At 42.1% G+C, this 12,052-nt stretch overlaps 1 protein-coding gene across 1 annotated transcript in view; it reads left to right on the forward strand.

Moving 5' to 3' along the window:
- The window catches only part of FNDC1 (fibronectin type III domain containing 1), a 43,383-nt gene that overhangs the window by 17,874 nt on the left and 13,457 nt on the right, over nucleotides 1-12,052 (forward strand). The window contains exons 11-14 of the mRNA XM_010137700.1: nucleotides 3,708-3,773; nucleotides 5,691-5,849; nucleotides 7,769-7,999; nucleotides 9,044-9,152. Of these exons, the coding sequence (XP_010136002.1) occupies nucleotides 3,708-3,773; nucleotides 5,691-5,849; nucleotides 7,769-7,999; nucleotides 9,044-9,152 (565 nt within the window). The remainder of the gene's footprint in view (nucleotides 1-3,707; nucleotides 3,774-5,690; nucleotides 5,850-7,768; nucleotides 8,000-9,043; nucleotides 9,153-12,052) is intronic.

Consider the following 12,052-nt stretch of genomic DNA (forward strand, 5'->3'; position numbering starts at 1 on the left):
AATGTACCACAGCACAAATGAAGCTGGAGAAAGACAGCCCTGGCTCTGCACAGATAAGGCAGAGAATTGTACACTGATTTCTTTCTCGTCTGAAACCATAAAACAGTGTTGGTGCATGTCATCATTTCCCTGTTGCAGTTGTACAAGCTTAGGATGTGGTGCCAAACTGAAATCCAAAGTAAACAAATGTAAATTCACTAGATTCTTTGGGCGTTGAGCCTGTTACTACCACATTTTACCCTTTCATCACCTGAATGTTGCATTACAAACCAGTTTGCTGCTTATTTTGCAAAACCAGATCAGGGAACATCATGGTAGTCCTTATCCTTTCCATTGGCAAGTAATGCCCAATTCAGTCTACAAATGGACAGTAGCAGCATGGCCATAACCTAAACAACAGGTTGGCTGTCAGACATCTGACAACTGAAGCAGCCAGTTTTAAGGGCTAATGAAACCCCATTACCTTTCTCCCATACGCCTGTATCTCTGAAGCTAAAGTAGACTTACAAGCAGGTCATGTAACCATGGCCTCGGAGGCTGAACTGTCACTTTGAAGAGTGCAGAGATATGGAAAGATGTGGCTTCAGCAACTCACGGTGAGTCTAAGGATGGCGTCTTTGGACAGGATCTCAGAAACAGAAATCTGAAATTTCCCTTACTAGCTGCCCTGGCTAAGTGATGAGTCAGATGTTAGTACCTTGTACAGGTGGAATTACAATGATTTATAGTGTTAATATTTGTCTAACAGCCCCGTGTTTGACAGTGTGTATTTATAGACGTGTGCTTGTGTATGTACATATGCACGGATGTTTGCACGCATGAACATATGTAAGAATGACCATCATTGTTAAATATTTCTTTGATGATTTTTGTTTTTTCCTTTGGTGCTTTCATTGTTATTAATTAAATTTACAAAAGTGTTACAAATATTGTCATACATGATTGCCCTGGTGTTTTCAAAGCTGCCTAAAGGGGACCGTAAGTTCTGGTAGAGTTAGAGTCCTTTCCACTCCCACCAGCTCCTTTTGCTTACCTTAAATGTTGCTTATATACTGTAATGTTTCCGCTCTTTGGCCTGTGCTATTTGATACCTGAAGCACCTCTTTTGAAAATACATTGTAAGAACAGTAAGAGTTCATGAAATACGGCTGGGGTTGATCTGAGTATAGACTCCAGAAGCTAGATCTACAAAATGCATCTCTGTGTTATTTATTTAACGATGGCTGTCTTTGTTTAACAAGTGCAGTGTCTGTTTCCAGAGGATTAAACAATTACTACTTGAATTATCAAAACATTTAATGCAGTTTTCTCTTGAGCATTTCCAAATCCTATATTTATGTCGTCTTTCCATTTAATCCAAGTCTGGAAAATACTCCGGATAATTTATTGAAGAACTTTTTCTGCCAAAACTCGATACTTGTTGCAAAGTGCTTTACTCACAAACAGGCGAGGGCTGCGAGCTCCAAAACCCAGCGCCAAACATTCCATTTAAGCCTTGGCAAATTCACTTACTCTCTGGCAGGGTTTTTGCTCTACCCAGCAGAATTTATTGTCAACATTTCACTAGATTCAGCAGTCCTTAACTTTCAAGAAGGAGTTTGGCCACACAAGAGTGATTTGTCAGTGAAATCAGCTAAACTTTTTTCACGAACTCAACAGGGAAAAAAAGGTGGTGTCTTAACCGTATGTTGCATGTGATAAGATCAAGTGATGGTTGAGCAGTCTGCTGACCTTACAGGTGTCAAAAGACTATGTATGGCAAGTGGTCAGAGCAAGATTTAGCCTCAGTTGGTACAGACAGGGTTTACTGAAGAGCTGTGGTGAAAGGTGATGGAGCAAGCTGGAGAACTGCAGCTGGCGTACCTACAGAACATTACAAAGTGAGAGGTCTTTTGGAAAGTACCCCTATCATCGCCATGCCACAGCTAATGCTAAAGAGGCACAGACAGTGAAGCAGAAGAGACGGAACTAGTACAAAAATAGAAATTAAAATTTGGTTTTGCTGGATTGTATGTATACCAAAGGCTGACTAGCTGGTAGTCATGAATGAGTTGAAATCTGCCCATGAATGGCTTCAGATTTTTGCATAGCTGAGCATCATGTTTACTTTGATGTAGTCAAAGGTAAGTGCACACATCAGCTGATGCTGGCCAACTGTGGTGAGAAAATCTGCAGAATTCAACAAAGGATCTGCCTTGTCCCTGACTACCCACAGAGAAGCCAAGTGACTTCCAAGCACAGGATCTCCTGAAGAATGGCTGCAGAAGTCTACCATGAGAAAATTGCTATGTGAAAGTCTGACAAGAATTAACCCATTTCCTGTGTTTCCAAAGCTTATTTTGGCATTAAAATCACTACTGTGTATTTAAATGAAATTTTTATGGCAGAAATAAATCAGTCTTGTACAATAATTGTTGGTTCTAAATAAAAAAACTCTGCAAAATGAAAAAGTACCGTTCAGATTGTATTGGATAACTATTTGACACTGCAGATAAAATTTTGCATTGTTCCTATTTCTGGCTTAGTAAAAATAACATTGTTGCTTTGATATCAATTGTTACATTACCAGTTTCTGTGTAATATCCTGCGGTCAAAGCTGTGTTTCTCTTGCCTTTGTTCACACAACGGCCTCTCCCTAGCCCCAGCATTTCATTGAAGACTTCTGGTTGTACCTGCACCGGCTTGCAGCACAAAGTTTTTGCTTTGTTTGCATTGCTTTTCATGGCTAATGTGAGCTTTGTGTGCTCTTTGGCTTCCCTGAATAACGTGTGGAGAAATGCATTTCTCAGAGCATACAGGGAAGCCGACAGGATTCACAAGATGAAGTACTTGATGGTTGATGTATCTGGTGCTGGATACATGACCTACAGAGATATTGTGATGATGTGCAGGGATAGGCATTTGGGAAGTCTATGGGTGCATTGACATTGTTTTTTGAGGTGGATCAGGAGAGTGTTTTGATGTGCACTTCACAATCATCTTCTCTTCTTCAAAACAAACTGAATTCCTATTGGATGAAACTAAAGCAGAAGCAGTGCTTCAGGATGACATTTATGTGCCCAAACCTGTAATGGACATTCAGTCCAGAGGATCAACTAGAGCTAGTGCAAAGTAACACCCCAGAAAATCCAGGAGTTACTTTATTCCACAAACCCATTCCTTTTGGGCTGCATTACTTGCTAGCGTAGACATAGTCTATAAATGTCATGGCTGTGTGTGTTTGATGTTTGTTCCTCTGCAAAAATATTTGAATAGAAGTTTTCAGTGTGTTTGAATTGCTTGGGTTTTATATAATTTCGGTGTTTTTTATATAATTTCTCATGTTTGCTGCTCTTGAGACTATAAGATATTGTCAAATTCTGACCTGAGCGTTATGTGGTTGCTGGTGGCCTGCCTTTGCTCCAGAGCTGCTGGGGTCTGGGACAGAGCTCTGGAAGGTGTGTTACTCTTGATTTTGAGTGGCAGACCTGAACCCATTTTGCCCCAGCAAAACTGCTGGCTATTGCAGTTAGCTACTCATCTGTTATTCTAAATATGCAGAGTGAACTGTCACTGTGCTATCTGGAAACTAGGTATTTATCTTATTTCTTTACAAATCAACTGCTGAAGATTTTTATTTTAATCTTTATTCCGGCAGTATTTTTACCATGAGCGTAGAGATGAGACCATTGAATTCTTACAGCATTTTTTTCTTTCTCCTTCAATAGACACGTTCTCAGGACTGGATTCAGATGTGACAGCAACTCCAGAGGCATATGCGATATACGATGATGGTATCGTTTAGCTGTAAAAGTCTATTGCACGTGGCATGTGTTGGGGTTGTTTTCTTCCCTGTCTTCTTTCTTTAGAACTGGGTTTGAGGGGGCAGATTGGTGAATAGGACCTGGAAAAGCTTTTCAGAGTTCTGGAGTGTGAGGAGCAAGGGTGCAAAGGCAGATGTTTCTGGACATTAAAGTCCCTTTTCATTGGTCCTGCAATCTAACAGGAATTTACTGTGGAAATAACTTACCTTCAGAGCTGGGTCATACAGTCACCACTTCAATCCTAGATTTACTTTCTCCACTACAACTTCTAACTCCAGGCCAGTCAAAGCCAATGAACTCTTCTAAGATAGAAAATCCAAATAGCCCTGAAAACTTGAAATACCTTAGTGAGCTTTTAACACTCTGTAGCACTGTGAATAGGGTTTTTTTTTTGTCACTTTTATTTAATGTATAGTTTGCATTTAGACTATAAAACATGCTCATACTGAATGAGATCACCTACATGTAAAATAATTAATCTGCTGAATTAATGTGGAATTTAAATCAAAGAGATTTGAAATCAGATAAAAGGAGAAGAGGAAAAGATTTTTGCGGAATTATATTCATGCCATCTTGATATTATAATCCAGAGCACAACACTTAGCTGAAGAGGAAGCCTCAAGTCCCAGCATTTAATTATAAGTTTGCATATCAGTAAATGCTCAGTTACTGGAACTAGCATTCACTTCCTGACACCAGTGACTTCTGATGTTCTGCTCCTTTTAATCCCCAGATTCCTGCTCCTACCCCTACATATTAAAGCAGAGGAGTACAGACCTCTGTTAAACTCGAAAGCATTTTAGTAGAATTTATGGCTTTGGAATAATAAAAGCTTTTTCTTTGTCAATGCAGTGCTGGAATCTTAAGTAAAACCACCACCACCAGACAAGCATTTGAAAAGAGTACAGCATCTGAGAGGAAGATATCGTAGACTTTTGTGCTTTTTATTCTGATTATTTCATACTGAGGCCAACATTTAGGGTGTGAGGAGTAGAGGATGAACTAAAAAATGCACAAGTTCTACATCCCATGTTCCTTACATCCCCAGGAAAGTGGAATGTCCTCAGTGTGCAGGTCTTTCGCCAGGTCTCCGCTTAGGTGCTGGTCACCTGCAGAAAACAAATGCTTTAGCAGTTTAAGCACAATACGCTCAAAGCCATGAGCCAAGCCCCACAGCCTGTATGAGGACAAATCCTGCAGGGATGCCAAATGCTCCCTTCCCTTCATTTTACCTGTTAGTCTGGTAGCGCAGTAGCTTTTCAAAGAGGACTGGATTTAATAGACTGAATATCAAGGAGGACTGAATATCAGGAGATATAAGTGGGCCAGTTTGCTTTCCCTCATGGCCTTAATGGGACTGTGAATGACAAGACTCCACGCCTCTTAAGTTGCAGAAAAGTTTAAGAGCAGTATGAACCAGCTCTAGCATTTTAGAATAATAGTACAGAGTTTTCTAGTTTTCTTAAAATGCCATTTTTTCACTCCCTTATTGCTTTCCTTTGGCACCTGAGGCTGTGGCAGGGATTCAGTCACTGTGCTGTCTTCTCTTGGGGGTTTGAGAGGAGGTGGCAGATGATGGGCATTCAGGATATTGCTATAAGAATGTTTATTGGCATCCTTTTGACCTGTGTGAGCGAAGTCTGAATCACCTACAACAGTAGGAGTATTCTAAGGCAAAGATTTGCCCACCAGTTGGCTAGAAACCCTTGCAGGGCTGAGGTGTGACTAACCCTGACTTAGAGGCCTGTAAGGAGCGTGTAGCAGCTAGGGCAGGTTGCATGGTACTCCTTTGGCACTGTAGCTAGTGACAGAAATGTTCCCATTCTCGTAGTTAAACCAAAATAACATGAAGCAAGCTAACAGTTTCATCTTATGTTTCCTCTGAAGACTACGAGTTTTTTGAGAGCACTTTGCCACCAACCACCACCACTGTCACCACAGCCACTACTTCTACAACAGAATCGGAAGTTGTCTATCCAGAGACTAGTGTTGTTGGCACCGGTCCTGTGTCAGAATATGATATTGCTGGGAAGAAGCGGTTCACTGGTAAGGATGTCCTTTGATTTATGTAGCTTACTACTTGTGCTGCCAAGAATTCTTGTTCTAGCAAGACCTTAAGCTGAGACCATTGTGCAAATACGTCCAACAGACCAGTGTGTGGTCCTTGTTAAGGACCACCATCTGCAAACCCAGAGCAGTACTTTGTTCATAGCTTCAATGCTTGCACGTCTACATGTGGACCCACACCAGTTTTGCTGAAGTGATGCGAACTTCTTTTTACTCTTTCAGTGTAAGTGCTGTCCTTTGTATTCTGCATTATGTTCAGTTTAGCTGAAGTCAGTAAGAGAGCAAGAGCTTCTGCTCTGGTGCTCAGTTCAGCTCAACTGCATCATTTTAAGTTCACACCAGTAGTTCAATCAGTGCAAGTATCCATGTAGGTGTGAGTCTTCCTCTGGGGGACCTCATTCTTTTCCACTGACCCATGAACCCACCTTGCAGAAGCACGTATGTCAAAGGTGTGGTTCCAAGTCAAGGAATGAATGGTATTTTAGATAGGAACTTTCCAAAAAGTAAAACAATAGAGATTAATTTGATTTCACTACTTCTGTCTTTGCTCTGTAGAAGGAACTTGGTGAAGGAACCTCAAATACACTGACATGAGCTGTGAGGCTGGCTCCCGTACACGAGCCATTCAAGTGTGTAGGTAGGGGTTGCTGCTCTGCTTCTTTGTCTGAGAAGCAGCTGGGGGCCAGACCAGAGGAATTTGGAGGTGGCGCGGCACTGCATTCCAGCCTCCACCCCAGACTTGTGACTCCCTGCAGCTCTTTACAAACGTCTGGAATTTGAACTGAGTCCAGGTCAGCTGCTAGCTCACCTGGCATTTCAGATGGGAGCTCAGGGGATTCAGAGAGTCAACTTTGACTCATGTCTTCCCTTCCCTTCTAATATCCAGAAGCTTCATGTGGCTTAGAGTGGAGTTCTGCTGCTGGAGTAAAAGATTATTTTTATGTATGTCAAGACTTTTTCCAGTGCATCTTCAGTTTTCCTGTCCAAACAATTTCATGATGTTTCTATTCGTCTCTCTTACTGACAGTGCTTCTTGATTCATTTAGCTGGAGAGGCTAAAATTAACTTCATTGCGAGATCTGGAAAAAATCCCTTTAGGGCATGAAATCCAATAAGATAAACCAAGAAATGTTAGTTTATGAACATTTCAAGGCACTAGGGAAATAATATTACCATTTCAATGAATTGTATTATTGCAACTGAATAAACATTTCCAAAGCAAGTTTTATAGTCCTTACTTTGAATGTTACGGTGACTTTTAAGGCATTAAAAAGATGGTTTAATCTTTTCCTGAAATGCAATTCCAGGCAGTATAAAGCTTTTAAAAATAGAAGTTACGGGTTTGGAGCACATGCCTGGAATGTAGGGTATCATGACTCCTGGTCACCCCTTCGCTTAACCTGTTCAGACTTCATCTTGGAATTACTCTTCTTCTTCCCTCTATTGTTTCACTCCATCTTCAGGACATTTGTGTAAGAACCAACCACTAAAGCCTTAGATGATCTAAAGCCCTGGCAGGGGTTTGTTCCCATGTGTGGAAAGGCAGAGAGTTTAGGTGACGTTTTCACCCCACCTTGCAGAGCAGCTGGAGGTCCTACAGTCAGGACCTCTTCTGCTTCTCGTAGCAAAGACAATCCTTCTGTCTTTGCATAAATTGGTAGAGTTGTGAGCGTGGGGTAGACCTGAATATTGGCATCCCATTCCCTGCTCATCCATCAAATTGAGTGCAAGCCATGCTTTGTTGGCAGCAGTGAACCATCTCCCAGCTGGAAGGTGAGGAATTTAAAAATCCATCACAAAACTTGACTCTCTTCTTTTCAGGAAATTGCCAGCCTGTGTCCTACTCTGTGGTACCTACGAACTCCTAACTAAATGCCACCCTTCCCTGTCTCTTTCAGCTCCTTATGTGACATATCTCAATAAAGATCCAGCAGCTCCCTGCTCCTTGACAGAAGCCCTTGAGCACTTCCAAGTGGAGAGCCTCCATGAAATCATCCCTAATGACCTCAGAGAGAAAGATCTGCGTCCCCTGAAAGCCCCTCACAATATCACTGTTGTGGCAGTCGAAGGCTGTCACTCCTTTGTCATTGTGGACTGGGCCAAACCTGCTCAAGGAGACATGGTAACAGGTACTCCCCTGACTGAGTAGTGGAGAAGGGAGAAAGGGGAAAATTTCCTTAAATGACCATTTTTACCTTAAACAGAGCCAACGGCTCATGAAATTCCAATCTTCTGCAATTTTCTGAGGGAGATAAACTATTTCTGAGGAGCAAGAAAGATCCCTTGTTGTCCGTCAGTGCCAGACCAACCAGCCCATCACGTTGGTCCAGATATCTGAAGATTTTGGACATGATTTTGTGCCAGTGGTTCTGAAGGCACTGCTTCTCACCTGGATGGTAGCTGTGACAGCACTTTGCTCAGCTGAGCACTTCTGCCCTCAGTTGGTGCCCTCAGTTCCCCCGCAGGCACTTCTCAAGCCTGCCTTTGGAGCAGCTTTCACAGTCCACTTCGCTCCAAGCAAAGGTGACTGTATGGCTGGAGCTGGTCTGGGTCCTGCTTGGCGAGCATGGCCTCAGGAGTGGTCTGCTTGTAGAGGGGTGTATGCCTTGGCAGTCTTCTAATGTGCAGGCCAGGCTATGCTTTCCTTGTTTTACTGAAATTTTACTCAAATATCATTCTGGTAAGCGAAGTTTGGGGGAGGGGAATATATTAAACGTAAGTACTAAATTAGATCTCCTTTAATGTCTTTAGACCTTTTGAGAGCCAGAGAGAAGTCCAAATGACTTCAAGAACGAATCTCAAAATTTGCTGGAAAAACACTGGAGTAAATAGCCAAAATATTTTAGAATGTGTTTCTAACTATACTACTTTGTGCACGGTGTATCACTTAGAACAGTGAATGGGTTGCCTCTGTCAGCTTTTGCTTTCACTGTGTTTAAAATAGGAATTCACTCCTGGGTACCATTCTCCGATGTAAAGCTCCATCAATATTAGCTAATGAGAGGAAATTCTTGTAGCCTGGGGTTTTCCAGGAGAGTTAGGCACTGAATCACTTTCATGTTCAAAGATGCTTCCATTCCTTCTAATCCATAAAATCTCCCATGACAGCTAAGGATATAATTATTTTAAATTTATTTAGAACCCTCATAACTATTTGTCTTTCCTGTTTACAGGCTATCTGGTTTACAGTGCGTCCTATGATGACTTTTTAAAGAATAAGTGGTCAACCAGGACTGCAGGGACTTCTCATTTGCCGATTGAGAACCTGAAACCCAACACACGGTGAGAATTTGATCCTCTCTTTCACTTCTGTTAGGGAAGTAAAACAAATTTTGAGAATTTAAATAGTTTTTCTTGGCCTCAGTATAAACGTTTACATCTGATCTAGATTTTACTTATTCTGTTTGACAGCAAATTTGTTTTTAAACCACACATCTACTTACATGATATCTTTACCATATTAACACTGGAGCAGATGACTATGTATGCATGCATATATGTTTGTGTATATAAACGTATGTATCAGTAACAGAGAAAATCTTATTTTAAAAATGCATTTTCTAGTCTTATTCATAACTGAATCAAATATTGGTGGGGTGAGGATAGTAAATTACACCCTTGGTGTGATGTGATGCGGTCATTCCCTCACACTGGTGTGGCCTGAGTTTGATACCTAAGGGCTGGTGGGGAGAGGTGTCACTCTCTGCTCTGGTTTTACTGGCTGTTCACATGAGTTGTGATGGAAGAGAAGACTTGGTGGTGTATATGAGGTTGTGGCAGTTGCTCAGAAATTGGTTTTGCAGGAGCTTTAGGTCTTTATCTTTCAAAAAATCTCACTGAAATGGCGGAACAAGAATGCATGCTTGGCATGGTATTAGAATGAGTCATGACAATTGGGTGGGAAGTAAATGGCTGTAAAGGGACTACATTAAAATTATTTCTTTTGACAGATATTCAGTGTCTGTCATATTCTGAGTCTGAAATACTTCTTGTGCTGCCTTGGGTTTGGTGATTGCTCCTTAAGTGCTGATGGTTACGGTCTCTTAGACACTGGTGGCAGGTGTTGCTCACGTATTTGGTAACAGGGGAGATGCACTGCGATCATGGACTGGGACTAGCATGCCTCAGCTGGTGACGAGCTACGGATCGGAGCGTCCACTCCTAGGACAGGCACATAGGGTTTGTGTCAGGGCAACACAGAAGAGAGAAACAGTGTCATGTAAAATATCTTTTCTTTCCAAGATGATGTGTAGATGAAGGGAAGGTTCTGTGGGTTAAAAGCAGTTGATTGAGAACCTCAACCTAGAAAACAGAGAATTGTTTGAAGCACGGCCTTCATCTAAGATTAAATAATGAAATAAGATAAAACGAATAAATTATTAAAAGTCAGTGCTGTGTGGCATTTGGGTCTCAAATATAAGCGAGCATATATCTTCTGACCACATTACGGTGCTGCTCCACAAAGTCCTGACTTTAGCATAGACGCACACACCTTGCCCCTGCAGCTGCTCCTGCTGGCCCAAGCAGTAAGAAATCACAGTATGTATTAAGAAGGAGGTGCTGCTCCCCTGTCTCCTACCCAGGGATTTCCCTCCAGTCAAAGAGTTCAGAGGACATGGCATCTCTGGGAGAGCCAGCACTGGAGCAACTTCAGCAGCAGTTCCTTAGGCAGCTGCACCACTGATACGCCACCGGAGGACACCTGCAGCATCAAAGACACAGGAATTTAGCAAGCAAAAGGTGATGGAGAGGCAGGATAAGCACACACAGGACACCTGGAGAGATAAAAAAACCAGAAATAAGGGGTTACGGGAAGGAGTTTGTGCCATCTTATCCTGTTCTTTCTACAATGCTGTCAGTGACACTGTTCTTTTTTTCTTAAATATTCACGATGTAAAAAAAAGCAACCTATTCTGAAGATTAATAATCTAGACCGCAGTGCAAGTCCTTTAGAATGGTTCATGGTGTGTTAAAGCAACAGGACTTGCACAGCAGAGAGCTGCAACTGTGTGCTCTGCCTCTGTTAGTACCCTCCTTACAAAATCATCATTGTTACAAACATATAGAGGGAGGTTGTGGCACAGTTTACCTCTGGGTTTCAGCTTTTATAACAAGATAGAAGAGGTCTGAGGCCTCCTAAACTTTGTTCCTAGATAGTGAGGGAAGCAGGTGTAGATCCTCCTGTCTTTGTATGTTCATGTCTTTATGACTTGAGGACTCCCTTTCCCTAAACCTCTCTCCTCCTGCTGCTAGTCCAGTTCCTGCCTCCACATCCCAGACTCCTGCACATCCCCATCCCTTTTCCTCTTCACCAGTTCTTGTTCCTCTGCTCTCACTTTGTCCCCCACACAGGCCAAGGAGGCATTGCCTGTATGCCTCAGCTTCCCTTGGCTTGGCTTCTCCTTCTCTGCCATTTCCACCATCCAGCTGCAGCTCCTTCACTCTTCGCTGTCTTTCAGTCAAGTGTCTCTCTCCTGCTTTCCCAAGAACAGTGTTGAAGGCCAGCGATAGCTCTCTGCTTCTCGTGCCCAACATCTCAAGGGCTGCAGGTCACCAGAAAGAGCGGCTGCAGTGAAAGGTCGCAGAAACCTGGCAGCCACTGTCGCAGCCACGCTTGGTGGAGGGGAATTGGTGGTAATTGAGCTGCCAACCTGTGATACATCTGCTGAGATGTACGTTAAATCCAGGTTTCAGAAGGTCACAATTTGGCTGTATTTGAATGGAGTTTATAGGAACAGCAAGGTTATAGGTTCATGCATCTCAATGAACTTAGTAACTCCCATGTTAAATATTAAGGCTCTGTTAAGGCTCTGTTTTAAAATAGGGAGGCTCAAGCAAGTGCTGTTTGTTTCAAGCATGTTATTTCTCCAGCATTTTACTGAAGAATGGTGTAAACCATTGACCTCTGTTGTATGCTCTATGGAGGCAATAAAAGCTTCATGTAGGGTCTGTGGTGGAAAAGGAGGGTTCTTTACAACAGAGAAATTGTGTGTATCAGCCAGAATCATTTACATTGTCCAAATCCACAGACTGAATTGGTTGCATATTTTTTGTCTTAAAAATAACTCCCTAACCACTGGGAAAAGACCTTATGCCTAACTAAGAAAATATGGCATGAGATCTGAAGTTAGTCTGAAAATTTTGTGTTTGCCTTGTTAGTGCATTTTGTGAGAAATCTCCAA

Source organism: Buceros rhinoceros, unplaced genomic scaffold (assembly GCF_000710305.1).
Source record: "Buceros rhinoceros silvestris isolate BGI_N320 unplaced genomic scaffold, ASM71030v1 scaffold18420, whole genome shotgun sequence".
Classification (NCBI taxonomy): domain Eukaryota; kingdom Metazoa; phylum Chordata; class Aves; order Bucerotiformes; family Bucerotidae; genus Buceros; species Buceros rhinoceros.